This window comes from Schistocerca americana, chromosome 1 (genome assembly GCF_021461395.2).
Source record: "Schistocerca americana isolate TAMUIC-IGC-003095 chromosome 1, iqSchAmer2.1, whole genome shotgun sequence".
Taxonomy (NCBI): Eukaryota; Metazoa; Arthropoda; class Insecta; order Orthoptera; family Acrididae; genus Schistocerca; species Schistocerca americana.
In genome coordinates, this window is record NC_060119.1 from 117,158,852 (window position 1) to 117,185,096 (window position 26,245).

At 43.8% G+C, this 26,245-nt stretch overlaps 1 protein-coding gene across 1 annotated transcript; it reads left to right on the forward strand.

The window, feature by feature from the left end:
- Window positions 1-26,245, forward strand: LOC124604450. Its single transcript, XM_047136483.1, has 3 exons — window positions 1-267; window positions 10,669-10,857; window positions 25,736-26,245. The coding sequence occupies exons 1-3, from the start codon at window positions 1-3 to the stop codon at window positions 26,243-26,245; spliced, it is 966 nt and encodes a 321-aa protein (XP_046992439.1).

The window sequence follows — 26,245 nt, forward strand, 5'->3', positions numbered from 1 at the left end:
ATGACGGTAGCGCGCGGCCGGCAGCACCTGCTGGTGGGTCGCAGCGGCGGCGTGCTGCGCCTGCTGGGCCTATGGACGCCACCCGCACAGCGTGATCGTCGTGGCTGCGACGCTTGCGTGCTGCTGCGCTGCTGCCTCAGCTTCATCCTGATGGCCTCCATGCCTGTCGCCTCCTTCTCCAAGCTCTACTGGGACACGCCAGACGACCTGGAGGAGCTTAGCTCTTGCATCTTCGTCATCATGGCTTCAATCGCTTTGCTGATTAAGGTAAAATCAACAAGTTACAAAACTAAGTGTCTTTGTACTCACTGAGCTAATATGTTGATTACTAGTAAAATGTTACAACGGTCCTATTCCTACCAAATAACCTGTCCAAACACCATTTATGCAATGGGCTCAGTGTAGGCTGTGAAGCACTCTGAAACCTGCAAGAAACGGAAGCAGAACATGAGAAGTATTTGAAACAAGAACAACGATTTAATTACACCTGAAATCGTCTGCTTGACCGCGTGTACATTAACGTCTAGAAACACTGAATGCTGCGTAGATTTAAGTGCACAATTGATAACAGGTTCCTCATAGTCGTTATGAAACGTATTGTTTGCCCACGAACATCGAACTGCGTAATTTTGTTACTTCTGTTTCTTGCAGAAAAATATGGAGATAAGTAACCAGAATGCGTCTCTTATTCAGCGACCACATGCAACTGCACAAGAAATTCAGTGTAAAGTTTCGATACTTAGCTTTTCTACAGCAGCGCTATTATGAGAGAGTACAGGACTGCAATCCAGCACGCAGAGCTGTAAGTTTTGCACAGCTACACAAATAAAGGGTAGCAGTCCTCGTTTATTTGCGAAATTTGCTGTATAATAATGCAAATTCTCAATGTAGAACGTACTGTGCTTCATTCAAAGTTGAGCAAATACGTTTCATCTAGTGAACGTATATTTCCGTTGAAAGTATCATTAACTTCCGAAAGCAGTCAGTAAGATTACGAAATCGCACTGGTTGTTAATATGTAAGTCCTTTGCAACTGTTCGTTCAGTTCAAAAGAGACTGGTAACGTACAGTACCAAAAGGCACCTGTAGGAGCTTCATCTTACATACGAGGTGCGACAATAAAGTATTGAGACTGATGTGAAAAAAAAAGGTTGCTTACCGTTTTAGTCAAGTTTAGTGTTGTCTCCTTCACAGTAGTTCGCTTTTGATTGCACACACTTTTTCCAGCGCTTCTGCCATTGATGGTGACATTTCTGGAACTCATCTTCTGTAATATCCTCCAAGACCCTCGTCACAGCTTTTTTGACATCTTGTGTTTTTTGAAAATGGTGTCCCTTGAACGCCGTTTTGACTTTTGGAAATAGAAAAAAGCCGCTCGGAGCGATATCTGGTGAATAAGGTGATAGTACTGAAATTTGTTTTGAGGTTAAAAATTACTGTGCTGACAGAGCAGTATGGGATGGCACATTGTCATGATGCAGAATTCAATTATCAGCAATGTTAGCGCGGACACGAATTATTAGACGAACCGTTTCTCGACTGATGTTCAGTTCTGCAATCATTTTCACGGATAATCTTAGATCAGATCGTACGAGTTCACGCAACCTGACCAAGTTGACATCCGTCCGAGAGGTTGATGTTTGTCCACTGCGGTCTTCATCTTCAACATTCGTTCTACCTTCACTAAACATTTTATGCCAACGAAAAACTTGAGATCTTGACATAAACTCCTCTCCAAACGCCTTCTGAAGCTTACCGTAAGTTGTCGTCGCGTTTTCACCCAATTTAACGCAAAAAGAAATGGCACACCGTTGTGCAATATTATGCGGTTCCATTTCCGTGACGAGAGACACAAGCACGTGTTAACTTACTACAGCACAGCTCACGACTGAGCACTTACATCGATGTGCCGCTTGGACTAGAAGCAGCTTATAGACCAAGGCCAAAGATATTTTGCCTATGCAAGCCTGCAGGGTTGACACATCTTGCAAAGGAAATCAGTCTCATTACTTTATTGTCTCACCTCATACTTTTCTCATCTACGAGTATGACTTATGCCGATGAAAACACAGTTAATCTTACAAGAAATAATAGTTTTACAAGAACTAAAGAGCATCTCTTGTCGGAACCGGGTATAATTAAATCGTGGAATTCACAGTTCTGGTCATATTTTAATTTATTTGCATCGATAACCGGTTTCGTGCCCAAATCCATCTTAAAACCTTCGAGAAATCTATTCCCGATCTGGTGATGGCCGTAAAGGCTAAACCAGTAATCGATGCAGATAAAGTAAAATCTGACCAAAACTGTGAATTCCACGGCTTATTTAGATGTAGTGGTCACCAGTCTCCTCAAAAGATCAAAGCGACCTCATTATATGTCGTCGTTGTTGTTGTTGTTGTTGTTGCTGTTGTCGTGGTCTTCACCTAAAGATTGGTTTCATGCAGTTCTCCACGCTAGTCTATCCTGTTCAGTCCTCTTGATCTGCGAAGAACTTCACCAGTCCACATCCATTTGACCCTCTTCACTGTATTCGTGTGTAGGTCTCCCTCTACAATTATTATCCTCCACACCCCCTCCATTACCAAATTGACTTTTCTTGGAGCCCCATGTTGTACTTCTTGTAATCTAGTTGTGGCTCAAATGTTTCTTTTTTTCCTCCCCAATTCGATTCAGTATATCCCCATTAGTAATTCGAGCTACCTGCCTAACCTTCAGCATACTCGTTTCAAAAGCTTCAGTTCCCTTCTTGTCTGAACTACTTATCGTCCACGTATCACTCCCACAAGAAGGCAACCAAATACCTTCAGAAAATACTTCCTAACGCTTAAATTTATAAGTTTTTCAAAACAGCCACAAGTCACACTTTGTATATTTTTATTTACCAGTTTCGCTCTTCAAATGAACAAGAGCATCATCAGAATACCCACTTTGAAAGATATAAATTGACATAATTCGGAAAAGTTACAATGACGTTACGTAAAGTACATATCTATTTCCCGTATGGTGACTTACGTTTAAAGTTGGCTGACAGTTCTAAAGATTAAACTGCCAGTACCGTTGTGGATAAACTTACGTGTGAAGTACATTTAAAATACGGTAGTAAATGATGACATTGACAGCGCCAAAGATTAAATTGACTACAACAGTACTTGTAACGTCCACGACATAGTGCCGACAAAGATAATTTATAACTACAGAAAACGAAATTTACATTGTAGCCGTCTCTTTTGTGGGCCTGTGAGTTTACGTCCCATATCTGTTTGTCTTTCAAAAAATTCGAGTACCTCTGTAAAAATTAAATAATCTTTAAAAATACATTGTAAAACTACACATTTAAAACGAACATTTGAGAACAACTAAACATACATTAGGTGAGATTCAGGGCAGTACGAACTATCGACAGTGCAGATAAAACACGCAAAATTCATTGAACGAATACAATTAATTTAATTTACATGAGTTCTTCCAGTTATTTAATGTAGTACTGTAGATAAGCAACCAAACACGTCGTATTGTCCAAACGGAAATATTTATAGAAACCATAGTTCTGAATGCATTTTTGTATGACATTTTTAAATATATAATTTCATAACGTATTTTGAATGATTTTTTAGTTTTTACTGATGTAGTAGTATTTTTTGAAAGATAAATAGATATGTACAGATATGAGATGTCTACACACACGCATAAAAGAGGCGATTCAAATGAAAATTTCCTTTTCTGTAGTTGTAAATTTTCTTTTGATACACTATAGGATGGAAATTGCAAGCGCTACTGTAAAAGTCAGTTTAATCTCGGGAGCCGGCAGTGTCATAATTTACTACTGTAGTGTAAAGGTAAGTTTAAGTGCTACAGCATATCCTGTTTTATCTTTACAGCTGTCATCCAAGGCAATCTTTAATGCATTTAGCGAAGTTTAAACGTAAGTCACTATACTGGAAATCTAATATGTACTATACGTAAGGTCAGTGTACGTTTTTCGTATTATCTCAATTTATATCTTTTACAGTGTATATTCTGATGATAATCTTATTCATTTGAAGAAGGAAACCAGTAAATAAAAAATACAAAGTGCCACTTGCGGTTGTTTTGAAAAGTCTAGTGTTAACAGTCGCTTCCCCTGCAGGCAATGACTGCACTGGCTAAAGTTAAATTTACGAGGGCAGTTCAATAAGTAATACAACACATTTTTTTTCTCGGCCAATTTTGGTTGAAAAAACCGGAAATTTCTTGTGGAATATTTTCAAACATTCCCGCTTCGTCTCGTATAGTTTCATTGACTTCCGACAGGTGGCAGCGCTGTACGGAGCTGTTAAAATGGCGTCTGTAACAGATGTGCGTTACAAACAACGGGCAGTGATCGAGTTTCTTTTGGCGGAAAACCAGGGCACCTCAGATATTCATAGGCGCTTGCACAATGTCTACGGTGATCTGGCAGTGGACAAAAGCACGGTGAGTCGTTGGGCAAAGCGTGTGTCATCATCGCCGCAAGGTCAAGCAAGACTGTCTGATCTCCCGCGTGCGGGCCGACCGTGCACAGCTGTGACTCCTGCAATGGCGGAGCGTGCAAACACACTCGTTCGAGATGATCAACGGATCACCATCACACAACTCAGTGCTTAACTTGACATCTCTGTTGGTAGTGCTGTCACAATGGTTCACCAGTTGGGATATTCGAAGGTTTGTTCCCGCTGGGTCCCTCGTTGTCTAACCGAACACCATAAAGAGCAAAGGAGAACCATCTGTGCGGAATTGCTTGCTCGTCATGTGGCTGAGGGTGACAATTTCTTGTCAAAGATTGTTACAGGCGATGAAACATGGGTTCATCACTTCGAACCTGAAACAAAACGGCAATCAATGGAGTGGCGCCACACCCACTCCCCTACCAAGAAAAAGTTTAAAGCCATACCCTCAGCCAGTAAAGTCATGGTTACAGTCTTCTGGGACGCTGAAGGGGTTATTCTGTTCGATGTCCTTCCCCATGGTCAAACGATCAACTCTGAAGTGTATTGTGCTACTCTTCAGAAATTGAAGAAACGACTTCAGCGTGTTCGTAGGCACAAAAATCTGAACGAACTTCTCCTTCTTCATGACAACGCAAGACCTCACACAAGTCTTCGCACCCGAGGGGAGCTCACAAAACTTCAGTGGACTGTTCTTCCTCATGCACCCTACAGCCCCGATCTCGCACCGTCGGATTTCCATATGTTTGGCCCAATGAAGGACGCAATCCGTGGGAGGCACTACGCGGATGATGAAGAAGTTATTGATGCAGTACGACGTTGGCTCCGACATCGACCGTGCAGGCATACAGGCCCTCATTTCAAGGTGGCGTAAGGCCGTAGCATTGAATGGAGATTACGTTGAAAAATATTGTGTAGCTAAAAGATTGGGGAATAACCTGGTGTATTTCAATGCTGAATAAAACAACCCCTGTTTCAGAAAAAAAATGTGTTGCATTACTTATTGAACTGCCCTCGTATATTAGATGTTTCACAAATGTTTTTTGAGCCGTGGCGGCTTTAATTTTTGCGGACATACCACTCCGATGACGTTACAAACTACTTAGGCTGCCGATATCAGTCCTGATTATACACTATGTGATCAAAACTATACGGTCACCCCGAAAAACATACGTTTTTCATATTAGGTGCCTTGTGCTGCCACCTACTGCCAGGTACTCCATATGAGCGACCTCAGTAGTCATTTGACATCTTGAGAGAGCAGAATGGAGCGCTCCGCGGAACTCACGGACTTCAAACGTGGTCAGGTGATTGAGTGTCACTAGTGTCATACGTCTGTACGAGGGATTTCCACACTACTAAACATGTGATAGTGAAGTGGAAACGTGAAGGGACACGTACAGGACAAAAGCGTACAGGCCGACCTAGTCTATTGACTGATAGAGACCGCCGACAGTTGAAGAGCGTCGTAATGTGTAATAGGCAGACATCTATCCAGGCCATCACACAGGAATTCCAACTGCATCAGGATCCACTGCAAGTACTATGACAGTTAGGCGGGAGGTTAGAAAACTTGGATATCATGGTCGAGCGGCTGCTCATAAGCCACACATCACGCCGGTAAATGACGAGCTTTGTGTAAGAAACGTAAACATTGGACGATTGAAGAGTGGAAAAACGTTGTGTGGAGTGACGAATCACGGCACACAATGTGGCGATCAGATGTCAGTGTGTGGATATGGCGAATGCCCGGTGAACGTCATCTGCCAGCGTGTGTAGTGCCAACAGTAAAATTCGGAGGCGGTGGCGTTATGGTGTGGTAGTGTTTTTCACGGAGGGGGCTTGCACCCCTCGTGGTTTTGCGTGGCACTATCACAGTACAGGCCTACAATGCTGTTTTAAGTACCTTCTTGCTTCCCACTGTTGAAGAGCAATTCGGGGATGGCGACTGCATCTTTCAACACGATCGAGCACCTGTTCATAATGCACAGCCTGTGGCTGAGTGGTTACACGACAATAACGTCCCTATTATGGACTGACGTGCACAGAGTCCTGACCTGAATCCTATAGAACACCTTTGGGATGTTTTGGAACGCCGACTTCGTGCCTGGGCTCACCGACCGACATCGATACCTCTCCTCAGTGCAGCACTCCGTAAAGAATGGGCTGCCATTCCCCAAGAAACCTTACTTACGCAAAAATGGCTCTGAGCACTATGGGACTTAACTTCTGAGGTCATCAGTCGCCTAGAACTTAGAACTAATTAAACCTAACTAACCTAAGGACATCACACACATCCATGCCCGGGGCAGGATTCGAACCTGCGACCGCAGCGGTCGCTCGGCTCCAGACTGTAGCGCCTAGAATCACACGGCCATTCCGGCCGGCTGTACTTATGCCTCCGAGAGTGAAAGCTGTCATCAAGGCTAAGGGTGGACCAATACCATATTGAATTCCAGCATTAGCGATGGAAGGCGCCACGAACTTGTAAGTCATTTTAAGCTAGGTGTCCGGATACTTTTGATCACATAGCGTATGTCGGGAGCTAAGGCCTTTGGTCGAGGCGTGTGTTTTTAGTTTTTGACGGGCGCTGGTACTGATGATTAGCTCGAGGACGCGTGGCTGGCAAGATGTTGGTTTTCGGGGACTCCTGCTGTCCGGTACGGTCTTCGAGAAGCGGCGAGCTTTTAAATCGCTCGGTGGCAAGCTTTGCCGGCTGGATTAAGGATTTACAGCGGCGAGTTGCGGGAAGAGCAGAGGTCAGGAAGTTCTGGGCCAACTCTTCTACTTAAATTGTACGGCACGTGTAACATCACCTGTACTGATTGGAGGCAATAATACTCCTGCTCGAAATCCTGGAAGGCAAGGTTCCTTCACATCTGAGTGGAATTAAATCTTTTTCTTTATTGGTAATTGTAATCGTAAGGCCACGTCTTTGTTGATGTGGAATTAGATCTGTCATACTAACGCGCCTCCGCGTAATTGTGTGGGTGGTCATCGGTCAGTGCAACTGACAATAATTTGTTGTTACTGGTCTTATTCCGTGCAACTGTACGAGCATTCTCTGTTGTAAACTCACGAGGGCTTAAGTCAGGGGAGTGCTGTAGGTGGTATAGCATTTAACAGCCCCATCAGTCAAAGAAATCGGTAACGGCTTGCACTGTACATGCTTAAACATTGTCCTGCAAAATGATGGTCAGGTCGCGCAGGAAGTGTCATCACTTCTGTCTCTATGCGGTTCATTTTTGGAACACAACCTGCGACCAGATTAGAAGTGATGACACTTTCTACAGGACCTGACCATCATTTTGCAGGACAATGCTCAAGCACGTACAGTGCAAGCTGTTACTGATTTGTTTGACTGATGGGGCTGCTAGGTGCTATACCACATACTGCGCTCCCCTAACTTAAGCCCTCGTGAGTTCAACTCTGTTTCTAAACTGAAGGAAACACTTCACGGCATTCGCTTCAGAACTGCTACAAATTCGTCCGGCAATAGACCGCGCCGCTCGAACTGTCAACACAACTGGCACTGCTGAGAGTGTCCTACTACGCCCACATCGCTGGCAGCGGGTTATACACAATGCTGGTGACTACTTTGAAGGTCAGCAAAACTTTGAAACACGTATCTATTTTGTACGAGCTGTAAATAAATAGTTGCCACTATTAAAGTTCCAACCATCGTAGTTCTAACTTGTACCATTATTATTCTTCAGATCTGAAGAGTACCTACCACATTCCTAGTACTTCGCATCTGTTTGGAAGTCTGGGAATAGAAACATCTATCTTTCTTCTTCTTCTTTTCCTCCTAGGCTAAAGCCCCTCCAGTACCCCCAACTATATCCTAAGGCTGTTGCTCCATCTTTCCCTTGGACGGCCATATTTCTTTTACCAGCTGGTGATTTGTTTTTCACGATTCTCACAATTTTTTTTTCATCCATCCTGTCTTTGTGTTCGTTCCATTCATGCTTTGTCATGTGCACTGACTCAGTAACGGGGTCCAGTTTACATCCTTTTCTAATGCTTTCACTTCTCTTACTATATGTCAGCGTCTTCCCTGTAATTCTTTGCGGAATTTTCATTCACATGGTTTCAAAAGTCTCTTTGCTTTTGATGTTTCCAGTCTTGTCTCATCTGTGTATGTCATTATTGGACTCACTATTGTTTTTTGTAGTCTTTTTCTATATGCTTGTTTTTCTAAACAGTACCATTTAAATTCCATGCCATTTTCTTTGCTTTTGTTGCTTGATATCTATCTCCCATTTGGACATTTCCACTGATGGGCAATTCAGTACCAAGATATTTAAATGTCATTACCTGTGGAATAATGTTTCCATTCACTTCCAGTTGGCATATAATTGGGTGCATAGTTGTCGTCATATATTTGATTTTTTGAGTTAATGTGACCATATTTAGATTTTCGCCTGCCACGTGAAATATATGTAAATGTTTCTGCATTTCACTGTTTGCCAGTAGAACTGCATAGTCAGCACAACAAATGATCTTTATTTCTGTGTCCTCCATTCTATAACCACTACTAGCCAGTATCTTCCACGATTATATTAAAAAGTAGCGGGCTCAGAGAGTCACCTTGTCTATTACCACTGTTAACTGTTGTGCAACTAGTTAAACCGGAAACAATTCTCATCTGTATTGGAATAAATCCTTTCAATTGTTTTTATTAAGTTGGAAGGATACCCTCTACTGTAGAGCAGGTTTAAAAGACCTGTTAACTAAATCCTGTAAATCAATAAAGCAAAGATAAGCTGGTCTGTTGTATTCAGTGGACTTCGCTACAACCTGTCTAAAAATGAACACACCATCTGTACATGACCTACCGGATTTAAAACCATACTGCTCCTCTGCAAGGGTTGTAATGCTTTTATTTTATGTCCTATTATTTTTGTTATGAGTGTACTTATTTCTCTGTAGTTCAATGGGTCTTTCTATTTTTTTACATGATAGTTGCAATACAAGTTCTCTATTGGTTTGGAATTTTATTGGCAGTTATAACATTGTCAATCAACTTGGATAGTTGTTCAGTTAGTGAACTGTGCCATACTTCAGTAGCTCATTGGAAATTATATCTTTCTCTGAAGACTTCTTATTTTTAAGAGAGTTACAGCTCTTCAACCTTTGCATGTGAAAGAATAATTATCGCAACATTTACTTTCACAGTCAGTCCCACAAGAAAGTCTACACCACACTTTTAAATGTGACGCCCGCAGCGACATTTCTGGGAGTGGTGTCGAATCTGTAATCAGTGCGCTTTTGCACTGTATACAGTTGAACAGTGTGAGAGTTGAATGTTTTGTTTTGTCGGTTGCAGTTTAAAATGAGTGCAAAATATCTGAAGCGTCACGAGACAGTTTTCCTTGTAAATCATCCAAAGGGACTAAAGCTCTCATATGGAGATGCTGCTAAAATTCTTAGAAAGTCAAAGACATTAGTTGCGAAATGGGTCTAAAGATATTTATAGGTTGAACACGGAGATGATTTACCGGAGAGAGGGGTAAGGTGTCAAGCTATAATCTATAATGGCGGTGATTAGATTAACTATTAGGTAATTGTACAACTTGTATTTTCATGAAAGCTTGTATTTATAATAGTGTCTTTTATTTCAAACAGATAAACGCCTACACTTTCTGACTGTGTATTGATCTCTGGTCTCTCTTTGTTTTCTGGTGATTTTTTACCTTTACAGAACTCTGTTAAATATTTAACCCATGATTCCTCATTTATGTCATTATCTTTCAAACTTTCATTTAATTCTTCCTTCTGTTGTCGTATGATTCTCCAAATTCTCTTCTGTAACCCTTAGAAATCATGTTCTAAATTTCTAGAAAAGATTTATCAGCGTTTCTGTTTAAAACGATTCAACGATTCACTAGTTATTTTGTCTCATTACGAGTTCTTTTGTAATCTTTGTAAGACTCTTGTGTTTTGAGTGTTTTATATTTCAAATAGGCACACCTATTTTTTACACATTTCTTTAATCTCTTTGTGAAACTATGGTGTTGTGTTTGTTTTCCTTTATTACTTTAAATCTCGCGTACCTAGCGCTTCTTGAGTTGCTGCTTGAATACTTCTTTCGATTTGCTCCCAACCCTGATGAACGTTATCCTAGGCAATGATGGGTTTCTCTTTTATTTTCTCTGCTAATCATTTCTTATCTTTTCTCTACTTAATTTGCCCACGACAGGCGGGCTGCTTCGTGGCGCAGCAGAGCAGCGTCCACCGACTGCTGCGGATGGTGGCGGCTGTGCGGGCAGCTCACAGCGAGCAGGCAGCGGCTGGGGGTGGCGGGGGCGGATGTGGGGGCGGAGGCGGGCGTACCGACACCAGAGCGGCCTACCGGATGCGCGCAGACGCCGTCTTCCTCTACATGCAGGCACGTACACAGCCAACACACGTGCACACTGCTGGAACTCCGATTTCCTGTTCAGTGCAACGTCCTATTCTTCCACATACCGTATTAAGCCGTTTGTGCTTGGTATGGTCCCACTGTCGATATCAGATGTAGATTGCCCAGCTGAAGAAAGCTTTGTCCTGCCAAAGTCCTCTGCTGCTATCAGATACTCACATGCAGATGTGGACCCATTTCCTGACAGTATATATTTGGAACGCTTCACTTTGTAAAAGTGAAAGGTGGACCACTGGAAAGCTAGAGAAGACAAACCGGAGACAATGTGAAATGTGTTGCTTGAAACGCCCTGCTTAAATCCGCAGGACAGAACAAGTAGATGGAATTGTGGTAAGGGGCCAAAAGGGGGCTCAAACACATATAATATTTAGTTGTCCAAACAATAAAGAAAATATTTTTGAACTTAGTTATAGGCTGAATAGGTCACACTATCTTACGCCTTAAGGGTACAATCACTTAAATTTAAAAACGGCTGAAAGCCATTAACTTAAAATTCAGACTGAAAACACAATATTTAGAAGGCAGAAGGCCTCACGTAACTAAGTTCTATAACTTTGCTGAAGTCCCAACAAATCTAACACTTGAAAAGCAAACAAGTTTAATTTAAAGACGACTGAAGGCCCATGATTAAGACTGCAGATAAAATTAATTTTTAAAAAAGAACACAAGGCTGAAGGCCTTATCTTCAGTTAGGCTGACGGTCCCACACAGTGTGATACTTAAAAGACAAGAACTATAACTTAAAAACGCCTGAAGGCCGATGACATAAAATAACTAAAATAATTTTTAATGGGCAGAAGGCCAAAGCTTTATCTTTAAACGATATTTTACACAGGCTGAAGGCCCAAACAATCTAAGATTTAACAAGTAAGGAATTTAAATTTTAAAGTGGCTAAAGGCCCATTATTGAAAAACACAACTACAATAAATTTTCAAAAAAATATTTCAAATGATGCTGAAGGCCCAAATATTGCAAGACTTGACAAGTAAGGAACTTCCAGTTTTATAGCGGCTGAAGGCCCATAATTTAAAACCCAACTAAAGGCATACAAATTCAAACCATCGGCTATAAGCCATTAACATACGAAATAAAACACGAATAAGGAAAGGCAGTACAGCCAGCGGCGCTCAGAAGTTTCCGGGGGTCGGCCTGCACTTGAAATACTAACAATCGCTTAGGGGAGACAGGTAGTCGACCCAACTATATCCGATCCGCCGGCAACCCAACCAAGAGACAATCAACGGACCCATCGACAAGACGACATGCTTTCCATCCGACCAGTACACGCGGAACTCTAAAGCCAAAACTTAAAAGGCGTAGCCACCCACAACCAAATATGCATAAGGTGTCAAAACTACACACACTTGTTGGACAGCGACAACACGGTGTGGAAAGGACACTGCCTGAATTTTACGTCAGCGGCCAGGGCAGGTAAACGGAACGCTAACGGCCACAGGGCAGAAAATTCCGCTGGTACACTTGGACTTCAAATAACCAGAATACAGTTAAACTCCACCGGATGGTGGCCAATCTTTCGCCAACTCAAACACTCGCTGTTGCTCATGGGAATACCCTCAACAGCCAACCATGAACACCAACGGCACAATGTGAACAGTCTGCCTTCGGTAATTAAATCACCACTCAACTTTGATGTCCTGGGTCGGTGAGCCACGAACCTCGTACCAATCGGAACATCTCCCACACACTCCGACACTGGGTAGATACCGCCAGCAGGCCCGGCCCACTGCGCCGTGCGGAGATTTCCTGGCTGATCCACACCAACCGACCGACTGCCGCACACCAGCTAGCCGGAAACTATAAGCACCAGACCACAGATAGTACAAGGTGCGAATATCGATACACACCGCTGCTGTCACACGTAGGAAGAGGAAGAACCAGGGCATAACCGCAATAACCGCGGGAAACCAAACGCAGAGTAACAGTCAAGGTTTAAACCAATGCATAAGCCTGGCCAGCACGACTCAGTGCTATCGAAAAATGTAACTAAATATTCTCGGGATTCTTTCCGCCTCAAGTCACGGCGTATATTGAAGGGTGAATGGGGAAGGGGCGGGGGAGAGGAGAAGTGGATGTAGATGACATCAGTTGAATCAAAACTTTATGCGGAATTAGCGGTGACAAGTACAAATCTGTACCAGACTGGGACTCGGATCCAGGATCTCCCTCCTACTAGACAGTTGCGTTGTCACCGCGCCAACCAGATCGCAAATGCGCGGACGATCCTAGCGCGCTTCCCGGCCGACTCACATCCCCACCTAGCGCCACCTATCTGCAGCTCCTGTCCACGTCCTCTATGGTCTCTAATTTTAGATTTCCATTGAAGGTCGAAAGTAAATGTGCATCAGCACTGAAGGTTGTCGATCCATTAACCATCATGTGAATCATTTACAGGAATGCGTGGTGTCTGGTCTTTCGTACATGTCCGAAGGAACCGACACCTTGCATTCATATAATTCACAGTGCATCCGCGACATTTCAGAAGGTGTACACTACCCTTCCATCTTGCGGCGAAATGTCTGTACCTCTTTTTCTTTATTGTTACTTCAATTCCCCCTGAGAGGGCGGTTTGTAAGCAGATGGAAACGCTCCCCAGACAAGGGTTTCACAAAAGCTTTAATTACATAAAACTCTTCTATTTTTAAAAATAACCATTCGTTAAAATCTTGTAACTAGAAAATGAAATCATAGAAGACGGATAGCCACGCGCCTCTTCCGGGACAGCGAGGTTCATTGGTCCCGGATCGAATCTGCCTGGCCCATTAACAATGAGGGTTGGTGTGCCGGCCAGCCTGGGTGTGGTGTAAAGCCGGTCTCCAACATCCTATTAGGTGAATACCGGAAAGGAACTCATGTCCCGACTCAGTTACTTGATTTCGCTCACCTTCACATGAATGACACTACATACATACAACTAGGGTACACACATCCCGCCCCTGGAGGAGGGGGAGGGGGGTATCTGGGTGGCGACAGGAAGGACATCTGGCCACCCCTTAAACTAACCACGATAAATCTGTTAATAAACGTGCCAACCCTGTGTCGATGCACAAGACAAAATAAGAGATGTGAATGCTCCTATGATATACACTCCTGGAAATTGAAATAAGAACACCGTGAATTCATTGTCCCAGGAAGGGGAAACTTTATTGACACATTCCTGGGGTCAGATACATCACATGATCACACTGACAGAACCACAGGCACATAGACACAGGCAACAGAGCATGCACAATGTCGGCACTAGTACACTGTATATCCACCTTTCGCAGCAATGCAGGCTGCTATTCTCCCATGGAGACGATCGTAGAGATGCTGGATGTAGCCCTGTGGAACGGCTTGCCATGCCATTTCCACCTGGCGCCTCAGTTGGACCAGCGTTCGTGCTGGACGTGCAGTCCGCGTGAGACGACGCTTCATCCAGTCCCAAACATGCTCAATGGGGGACAGATCCGGAGATCTTGCTGGCCAGGGTAGTTGACTTACACCTTCTAGAGCACGTTGGGTGGCACGGGATACATGCGGACGTGCATTGTCCTGTTAGAACAGCAAGTTCACTTGCCGGTCTAGGAATGGTATAACGATGGGTTCGATGACGGTTTGGATGTACCGTGCACTATTCAGTGTCCCCTCGACGATCACCAGTGGTGTACGGCCAATGTAGGAGATCGCTCCCCACACCATGATGCCGGGTGTTGGCCCTGTGCGCCTCGGTCGTATGCAGTCCTGATTGTGGCGCTCACCTGCACGGCGCCAAACACGCATACGACCAACATTGGCACCAAGGCAGAAGCGACTCTCATCGCTGAAGACGACACGTCTCCATTCGTCCCTCCATTCACGCCTGTCGCGACACCACTGGAGGCGGGCTGCACGATGTTGGGGCGTGAGCGGAAGACGGCCTAACGGTGTGCGGGACCGTAGCCCAGCTTCATGGAGACGGTTGCGAATGGTCCTCGCCAATACCCCAGGAGCAACAGTGTCCCTAATTTGCTGGGAAGTGGCGGTGCGGTCCCCTACGGCACTGCGTAGGATCCTACGGTCTTGGCGTGCATCCGTGCGTCGCTGCGGTCCGGTCCCAGGTCGACGGGCACGTGCACCTTCCGCCGACCACTGGCGACAACATCGATGTACTGTGGAGACCTCACGCCCCACGTGTTGAGCAATTCGGCGGTACGTCCACCCGGCCTCCCGCATGCCCACTATACGCCCTCGCTCAAAGTCCGTCAACTGCACATCCGGTTCGCGTCCACGCTGTCGCGGTATGCTACCAGTGATAAAGACTGCGATGGAGCTCCGTATGCCACGGCAAACTGGCTGACACTGACGGCGGCGGTGCACAAATGCTGCGCAGCTAGCGCCATTCGACGGCCAACACCGCGGTTCCTGGTGTGTCCGCTGTGCCGTGCGTGTGATCATTGCTTGTACAGCCGTCTCGCAGTGTCCGGAGCAAGTATGGTGGGTCTGACACACCGGTGTCAATGTGTTCTTTTTTCCATTTCCAGGAGTGTAGTTCTGATACTGGTGGTACATCAAAATGATTATGTTCATAATGGAGATAGAATGATGAGCAGTACAGTGAGACCCCACGTAACTACATGGAGCATTGGGAGGATGAAGGAAGGACGGAAGAAGGAGAAAACGGAAGGATAAGGCGAGGTGCGGCGTTGTTGACTATGGCTACGAATGACAGGTACATTGCGGGACAGATTTAATTATTTGGTTCTGGGGTGGGTATATAATGCATTAAGCTGCGTGGAAGGTGGGACACAGGTGTACGATCTCAGCAGCGAAGTTGGTACAATGATTAATGAGTAGAATGATGGATGCAGTGAAAGGGTTAAAGGGTTAAAGGTCTCTGAAAAGAGAACAGTGTGCGGGAAATGTATTAGTTGGGATAATTCAGGTAGCTTTGGCGGCTGCTGAGGGCAAGATAGAGTTCATTTCTTTATCAGATTTCAAGGAAGTGGAGAATTTAGGACAGCCGGAGATCAAAATGGTAGGAGGCTGTAGATCCTAGGTACAGCCTATTAGTAGTATTTTAGTCAGTGTGATTGATGGTAAGAAGTCTGCATTACTTTTCTGTGACGATTACCCCTAAAAAAATTACTGTGTCATTATTATTACTATCATTTTATCTAGATGTACTCAGCTTCACGTTGCTGTGGGTCAATCTCATTAAATGGAAAAGAAAGAAAAGAAATAACAAGTTTCTACTACGAATAGGAATTAGATGTACCTGCTAATCCTCTTTTCCCCTCTGTTTCTGTTCATCTTCTCCTCCCATTTCTTTGTCCATCATCTCCTCCCTCTCTCTGTCTCCATCTTCTTCTATTCCTTCTCTCTGTCCATTCCACCATTTCCACTATGTCCATTTCTTCTCACCACTCTGTCCAGGTCCTCTTCCGCCTCCCTACCTACGTTGAGCCTTGTTAATTGTTGCTACAAATTTAAATTTTGTAGTAGTATTCTAATTATAAGCTAATAAGCCATAAATACAACTTTCCTGTTTCCTGAAAAAAAAACACACACCATCGTGTGCACAATTTATGTAAAATATATATGTAATGAGTAAGAATATATTTGGGAAAACAAATTGTCTAATGGTTTAAATGCCGCACTGTCATAATTAAAACTGGCAATGAGAAAGGCAACAAAACCGTTCATTTTTGTAGCAGAGCACAGCAGATCATTTTCTTTCCCGCAGCCCATTTTAACAAAAAATGTGTGCATTCCTGTTGAAAAACATACATAGTTACGTTTGTAAGAATGTTTAATACTGCATTGTTTGAAATTTGAAGAAAATCGATCAATTACTTCTCGAGATTTTTGTTAACATATACATACATTCATCAAATAAAGTATTGCATCACTCTCGGTTCCGAGAGTTCGTCAACCTGTACAGAGAATTGGATAGAGATCAACATTAACATAATTTCCGTCCTTTCTAATGCTCACGAAAACTACACTAGCGAGAACTTCAGAGGCGGTGGTCCAGATTGATGTACGCACCGGTACCTCTAATACCTAGTAGCACGTCCTCTTTGCGTTGATGCCTGCCTGTATTTGTCGTGGCATACTATCCACAAGTTCATCAAGGCACTGTTGCTCCAGATTGTCCCACTCCTCAACGGCGATTCGCCGTAGATTCCTTAGAGTGGTTGGTCGGTCACATCGTCCATAAACAGCACTTTTCAATCCATCCCAGGCATGTTCGATGGGGTTCATGTCTGGAGAACATGATGGTCACTATAGTCGAGCGATGTCGTTATCCTGATTAAAAGTCATTCACAAGATGTGCACGATGGAGGCGCGAATTGTTGCCCATGAAGACGAATGCCTCGCCAATATGTTGCCGATATGGTTGCACTATCGGTCGAAGGATGGCATTCACGTATCGTACAACCGTTACGGCGCCTTCCATGACGTCGGCCCCACATAATGCCACCCCCAAACTGCTGCACTCGCTGGGCAGTGTCCAAAGCGTTCAGCCTGACCGGGTTACCTGCAAACAAGTCTCCGGCGATTGTCTGGTTGAAGGCACATGCGACACTCATCGGTGAAGAGAACGTGATGCCAATCCACAGCAGTCCATGCGGCATGTTGTTGGGCTCTTGTGTACCGCGCTACAAGGTGTCGTGGTTGCAAAGATGGACTTCGCCATGGACATCGGGAGTGAAGTTGCACATCATGCAGCCTATTGTAGACAGTTTGAGTCGTAACACGCCGTCCTATGGCTGCACGAAAAGCATTATTCAACATGGTGGCGTTGCTATCAGGGTTCCTCCGAGCCATAATCCGTAGGTAGCGGTCATCCATTGTAGTAGTAGACCTTGGGCGGCCTGAGTGTCGCATGTCATCTACAGATCCTGTCTCTCTGTATCTCTTCCATGTCCGAACAACATCGCATTGGTTGTCTCCGAGAGGCCTGTACACTGCCCTTTTTGAGAGCCCTTCCTGGAACAAACTAACAATGCGGTCGCGATCGAACCGCGGTATTTACCATCTAGGCATGGTTGAACTAGAGACAACACGAGCCGTGTACCTCCTTCCTGGTGGAATGACTGGAACGGATCGGCTGTCGAACTCCCTCTGTCTAATAGGCGCTGGTCATGCATGGTTGTTTACATTTTTGTGCAGGTTTAGTGACATCTCTGAACAGTCAAAGGGACTGTGTCTGTGATACAATATCCACAGTGAACGTCTACCTTCAGGAATTCTGGGAGCTGGGGCGATGCAAAACTTTTTTAGGTGTGAGTATATGTTTTCTATTTACATGTTACTTTTATATATATGGATATTATATACCCCCCCCCCCCATGAACCATATACCTTGCCTTTGGTGGAGAGGCTTGCGTGCCTCAGCGATGCAGATAGCCGTACCGTAGGTGCAACCACAATGGAGGGGTATCTGTTGAGAGGCCAGACAAACGTGTGACTCCTGAAGAGGGGCAGCAGCCTTTTCAGTAATTGCAGGGGCAACAGTCTGGATGATTAACTGATCTGGCCTTGTAACACTAACCAAAACGGCCTTGCTGTGCTGGTACTGCGAACGGCTGAAAGCAAGAGGAAACTACAGCCGTAATTTTTCCCGAGGGCATGCAGCTTTACTGTATGGTTAAATGATGATGGCGTCCTCTTGGGTAAAATATTCCGGAAGTAAAATAGTCCCCCATTCCGTTCTCAGGGCGGGGACTACTCAAGAGGACGTCATTATCAGGAGAAAGAAAACTGGCGTTCTACGGATCGGAGCGTGGAATGTCAGATCCCTTCATCGGGCAGGTTAGAAAATTTAAAAAGGGAAATGGATAGGTTAAAGTTAGATATAGTGGGAATTAGTGAAGTTCTGTGGCAGGAGGATCAAGACTTCTGGTCAGGTGAATACAGGGTTATAAATACAAAATCAAATAGGGGTAATGCAGGAGTTGGTTTAATAATGAATAAAAATAATAGGAGTGCGGGAAAGCTACTACAAACAGCATAGTGAACGCATTATTGTGGCCAAGATAGGCACGAAGCCCACGCCTACCACACTAGTAGAACTTTATGTGCCAACTATTTCTGCAGATGACGAAGAAATTGATGTGATGTATGATGAGATAAAAGAAATTATTCAGGTAGTGAAGGGAGACGAAAATTTAATAGTCATGGGTGACTGGAATTCGAGAGTAGGAAAAGGGAGAGAAGGAAACATAGTAGGTGAATAGGGATTGGGGGTAAGAAATAAAAGAGGAAGCCGCCTAGCAGAATTATACACAGAGAATAACTTAGTCATAGCTAACACTTGGTTCAAGAATCATAAAAGAAGGTTGTATACATGGAACAAATCTGGAGATACTAGAAGGTAGGATCATATAATGGTAAGACAGAGATTTAGGAACCAGGTTTTAAACTGTAAGAGATTTCCAGGGGCAGATGTGGTCTCTGGCCACAACCTATTGGTTATGAACTGTGGATTAAAACTGAAGAAACTGCAAAAAGGTGGCAATTTAAGAAGACGGGACCTGGATAAACTGACTACACCAGAGGTTGTACAGAGTTTCAGGGAGAGCATAAGGGAACAATTGACAAGAATGGGGGAAAGAAATACAGTAGAAGAAGAATGGGTAGCTTTGAGGGATGAAGTAGTGAAGGCAGAAGAGGATCATTTAGGTAAAAAGACGAAGGCTAGTAGCAATCCTTGGGTAACAGAAGAAATATTGATTTTCATTGATGAAAGGAGAAAATATAAAAATGCAGTAAATGAAGCAGGCAAAATACAAACATCTCAAAAATGAGATCGACAGGAAGTGCAAAATGGCTAAGCAGGGATGGCTTGAGGACAAATGTATGGATGTAGAGGCTTATCCCACTAGGGGTAAGATAGATGAATATCAAGAGCTCAGATGGAAACCCACTTCTAAGCAAAGAAAGGAAAGCAGAGGTGGAAGGAGTATACAGAGGGTCTATACAGGGGCGATGTTCTTGAGGACAATATTATGGAAATGGAAGAGGATGTAGATGAAATGGGAGATATGATACTGCGTGAACAGTTTGACAGAGCAGTGAAAGACCTAAGTCGAAACAAGGCCCTGGGAGTAGACAACATTCCATTAGAACTACTGACAGCCCTTGGGAGAGCCAGTCCTGACAAAACTCTACCATCTGGTGAGCAAGATGTATGAGACAGGCAAAATACCCTGAGACTTCAAGAAGAATATAATAATTTCAATCCCAAAGAAAGCAGGTGTTGACAGATGTGAAAATTACCGAACTATCAGTTTAATAAGTCACAGCTGCAAAATACTAACGCGAATTCTTTACAGACGAATGGAAAAGCTGGTAGAAGCTGACCTCGGGGAAGATCAGTTTGGATTCCGTAGAAACGTAGGAACACGTTATGCAATACTGACCCTACGACTTATCTTAGAAGAAAGATTAAAGAGAGGCAAACCTACTTTTCTAGCATTTGTACACTAAGAGAAAGCTTTTGACATTGTTGACTGCAATACTCTGTTTCAAATTCTGAAGGTGGCAGGGGTAAAATACAGGGAGCGAGAGACTATCTACAATTTGTACAGAAACCAGATGGCAGTTATAAGAGTTGAGGGGCATCAAAGGGAAGCAGTGGTTGGGAAGGGAGTGAGACAGGGTTGTAGCCTATCCCCGATGTTTTTCAATCTGTATATTGAGCCAGCAGTGAAGGAAACAAAAGAAAAATTCGAGTAGGAATTAAAATCCATGGAGAAGAAATATAAACTTTAAGGTTCGCCGATGACATTGTGATTCTGTCAGAGACAGCAAAGGACTTGGAAGAGCAGTTGAATGGAATGGACAGTGTCTTGAAAGGAGGATATAAGATGAACATCAACAAAAGCAAAACGAGGATAATGGAATGTAGTCGAGTTAACTCGGGTGATGCTGAGGGAATTAGATTAGGAAATGAGACACTTAGAGTAGTAAAGGAGTTTTGCTATTTGGGGACCAAAATAACTGATGATGGTCTAAGTAGAGAGGATATAAAATGTAGACTGGCAACGGCAAGGAAAGTGTTTCTGAAGAAGAGGAATTTGTTATTATCGAGTATAGATTTAAGTGTCAGGAAGTCGTTTCTGAAAGTATTTGTATGGAGTGTAGCCATGAATGGATGTGAAACATGGACGATAAATAGTTTGGACAAGAAGAGAATAGAAGCTTTCGAAATGTGGTGCTACAGAAGAATGCTGAAGATTAGATGGGTAGATCACATAACTAATGAGGAGTTATTGAACAGAATTGGGGCGGAGTTTGTGGCACAACTTGACTAGAAAAAGGGATCGGTTGGTAGGACATGCTCTGAGGCATTAAGGGATCATCAATTTAGTATTGGAGGGCAGCGTGGAGGTTAAAAATCGTAGAGGGAGACCAAGAGATGAATACACTAAGCAGGTTCAGAAGGATGTAGGCTGCTGTACGTACTGGGACATGAAGCAGCTTGCACAGGATAGAGCAGCATGGAGAGCTGCATCAAACTAGTCTCAGGACTGAAGACCACAACAACAACATTATATACATTAAAAATATATAACCTACTTTTCCTCTGAATTCTCCTGTGAATGAACTGTGTTAATTTACTTGCATATTAACATTAGTCATATTACCTCTTGATCAATGATTGAGCACGTCAGTTGTTCAGACTTTTAAAAAGCCCTCCTTCAGCAAAAAATGACAGATATTGCAGAGCTCCCATATGAACTAGACGGGTTGTAATGTAACCTTTGTCCGGAATGAAGACCAAAAGAAAATGATAAAGACAACTGAATCTGCTCAACACTATGCAGTGCATAAACAAACGTTCACCATCTAAAGGATACATCACAAAAGTTATGGCACGACTTACTGAATTTAAGTCCATACAAGCAAAATTAGTTATTCTGTAAATCGTCGATTTGTTTTCCTGGAAAATAAAACAGCCCTCTGCTTACTGGTTTATAAGTGTATCAGGCCATGAGTGTTGCTTTACGTATCATTATTCGATAAGGGAAGTGACCGTGAAAACGCCAATCTGATGTCCACCTTAAGTAATAGAAGCAACAGTGATTTTAGCTTCATATTAAAAAGGTGCAGGTTCTATCTGAAATGAAATGCTTAAATAGCAAAACGCGATACGTGATCGGTCTGATGGCTTTCGAACAACGTATGTGACTCTTCCTGAAACATCACTGTGAGGATAGACACTAGCTACAAAACGTGCTGTCCCTGTATCACTCCTCTCCATTGCGGCACATGCTTGACCTGCACACTGCAACCCCACTTAAAATCAAACAATTTAAAATGAGTGCACTATACTTACTGTTTGTAAATCACTTGATTGCTGGGACTCCTTACTTCTGAACTGGCACAAACTGGACGATTTCAGGCTGTTAATGTTTTGTGTCTATCCAGCCTAATAACAGTAACAATACTGTGTACAGCTTTATGTAGTTACTGCTGTATCGTGCTGTCAGTTCATTTATGTGTTTCAAAGCGAGTAATGAAGCAATTTGTGGACGACCGCAGATACTATTTACAACTTGGAGAAGACATTTTCTTGAGATATTTAACATTTGTTACTGTATATGTCTTACTTGTATCATCAGAAATATACGGGACAAAGCACAAGATATACGTGTAGTGGGTCGACTATGTGATGCACTTGAAACCTCCAACTGATTTATGCTACTAACCGAGAAAAAGTGATATACAGTAAAACCCCGTATTAACGAACCCGTTTTTAAGGAAATCCCGATTTTAAGGAATACTTTCATTGGTCCCGGCGATAACGCCATAAAAACAGTGTTCCTGAAATTCGGTTTTAACGAATCGCGCTTTCATTTAAATCCCGCTTTTAAGAAATAAGTGTGTTACAATTCCCAAATTAAAATACGGTTTGCAGCTGCAATTCTTGTTTTCGGACATTAAATCGTAACGTTAGGCTTTGATCATTTGTATTCTTAAAATCGATGTCCGCGTTAGCGTTCGGATACTGGTCTCCTATCGATAGTTGTGAAGTTATCGAGGTTGGTTAATGTTAAACTGATCATTTGAAAACACAATTCTACCGCACTACCGCGCTCCAGCTGTCGTGTCTGACGCTATAAAGTGAAAGCATTAAGTGTGTACTGTAGTTGTGTAGTCTACTTACAATAGTGTCTTTGCACGTGTAATATGACCAGCAAACGAAGAAAACTGGCGATACAGCAGAAGCTAACGATTATTCGGGATCTTGAAGAGAATCACAATACGTATGGACAATGAAAGTCTGGAGCATTGGGAAAGTTATACTTTGCCACGTCTGATTCAAGGGTATGATTCCAAAAATATTTTTAATGCCTATGAGACTGGTGTATTTTATAACCTCCTTCCATCTAAAACACTTTCGATTAAGGTTGAAAAATGTCATGGGGGACAAAAAAGTAAAGAGAGAATGACGACATTATTGTGCGTGAACAGTGACGGAAGTGAAAAGTTGCCACCTTTAATTATTGGTAAATTTAAAACTCCGAGGTGTTTTAAGAACATAGAGACTTCCGTGCAAGTATGAGTTTAACAAAAATGACGACAGACAGCAGTTTTATTCATTATTGTGATATCTAATTCATTGTGTGCCATTAGCTAAATATAATTTTCTTCCTTTTAAATCAAAATACCAGTTGATGACTTTTTATGTGGCCTAACACCCAAAATGAGCCGTGGATTTCTTTTCAAAGAATTTTCTTGAGAATTTATTTTATTTACTAGCGATTCGTCAAGAACATTAACACATTTAATCACACTATGTGAGCGTGGAAGCAGTTGCCAGAGAGTAACTGGTGGAATCAAAATGAAATTGCTTTTAACAAATGGGAATTTTATTCCTAAAAGCTTTTTTTTTTTTAAGAAACAGATTTAAAATTATAAGAAGAAAGCACCCTCTAAATACCAAGTTACAATTTATTCAGAGGCAGAAAGAAACAAATTTTTGAGTGTATAAGCTTTCAGGCTGAGAACCTTGCCGCTCCCTTTTGACATGGCCGTAGTCACGACCGCTCACAACAACCTCTGAAAGACTACATAGGTGCAAATCAGCAACATACCCTTAAAGCAAAAGTTTTAACAAGTCACACAAGCACACAAACTATGCACCCCGTAGGAGGGATGGAAATGGTACAAAACACTAAAATTAAAAGGATTAACTTGCCACGGAAGGTGCAACTTGATATTAACTTCTAAGAAAAGTCTTACGGTGGAAGGATGGCAACTTTACATATTAAAATGATCATTTAAATAAAAGTCTATAAAACGCAATCTTATATAAAATTCTACACGGTTGGCCAAACCAATTAAGATGCTCTACAGTACACAGATACCGCCTCTCAAGATGATAGGCAAGATCAAAACATATTTCAGGAATTAGGCCGTTACACTTCGAGCAATAAATTCGTTAACACACGAAATCCGACAAACATGACAGAGGCACCTCCGAACGACAGACCGACACTAACTGCCTAAAAAATGCGGACGAGAGACAAACGAGCAGGCTGGGGACGAGAGACTGACCAAGAAAACAAGTTGAATTTAAGAACAGAAAATTACACAATATATCACCAATCACTTCCAATAAACTGCGATTTTTCGAGACCTGGCGCAGCACCCCCTAATCGCTCTCACGGCTGCCAGCCGCTTCAACGAACGCAGGAAGGCGCGCCGATCTCCCGTCTTTCCCGGTGCGCACCAACCGACCGACTGCCAGCTGCTCCGTCCGCGACCGCTGCTCCGTCGCGACTGCCCTGCTGGAGCGTCTCCCACTCACTTCCAGACACACGACGGCGGAAATACTAGCTCGGACCCAACCGTGCAGAGGAAACACGCCCACTGTCAAAACGACATCCCTGCTCCAGGAAAGGACTGAGCTAAGCTCCACAAGATGGTAACTGAAAGGGCCCAGAAGCGCTCGGAGAACTAGTTACACCGCGGCGTCGCAGCTCGCACCGGCCAGACAGATATCCTGTTTCTCTCGTGTCGACCGTGAAGTCACTACCCCTCGTTATACTGCGGGGTCCACGGGACTCACGTGGCGACCTCACATGCACCGACGCCCAAGACGGACAAGGCATCTTGTGTCTCAGTGCGCGACCGACCAACCGACAGACAGACAGAAACTAACTGCCGCACGAATGCGGACGAGAGAGACCAGCAACTAGTGATGAGTGACTGACCCAGACTCACTCCGACTGACCAACTGACCGACTGGCGAGCTCATAGCGCCCCTTAAATGCACGTGAACAGGCAACCTTTCCCGTTTCCCACCAGAGGGAGACACCAAAGCTGTGATTGCCACAGCAGCGCCACCGCCAGAAACGGAGGGCGACTGCTTCACACTACGCGCTGCGGCGTGCTGTTCAAGAGAGCAATTTTTACCACGGCTCACAAAATATCCTGAAATTAAAAACAAGTGTTATAAATATAACGAGTAGTTTTAAATTTGCCAAGAAACGTTTTCATGTTCACTCTATTTTTGTATTCAGCATAAAGTGAGTTTGTGATTATGGAGTATTTATATGGCCTGCAATAGCCTAGGTTCCAATTTTGATTATGAAACGCTTATTTAGTCCATTTTGACCTAGAACCAATGTTTTGGTCCCCTGAGATTCGTTAAAAAGGGATTTTACTGTATAATCAATATTAGAGTCTTACAAAATTGTGATAATTGTAACGATCTTCTGAAAATAAAGTCTGCTGTTACAACCTGTAGACCGGTTTTCGTAACAATTGAATTAAAAACAAGTCGTGAATGACCCAACACGCAGCTGGTTTCAGTGTCGCTCAGAGAGCCCGGTTGCTCGGCTGCAGGGCATGACGGCGGTGGCGCTGTGCGGCTGGGTGTGCGCCCCGGTGGTCTCCGGCGACGCCTCCCCCTCCTCCTCCTCCTCCGCCGAGCTCAACGCGACGCTGCCGCACACCAAGACGCCGCTGCCCACGTGGCTGCCGGCCGGCGCGCAGCGCTCCCCCGGCTACGAGCTGCTCTACCTGTTCGAGGCTCTCTGCCTCACCGTCTCCTCCCAGGTGCTGCTCTGCGTAGACGTCTTCTTCATCGACCTCATCCTCCTGGTCGTCGCAGAGCTGCAGGTGCTCAACGACAACGTCGCGGCTGTGTTCGCCGGTGCGACCTGCTCTGAGAGACGCGAAGAAACACCCACCGGGGACTCCGCTCTCCCTGCAGTACGACGGCGCCGCCGCACGTTTTCCGAGACGTTCGCGGTTTTAAATGTGACGGTCGATAATACAACGCAGAGGATTTCAGAAGATATGTATGACCAGTTAGTTGGCAACATACGACATCATCAGATGATCATACAGTAA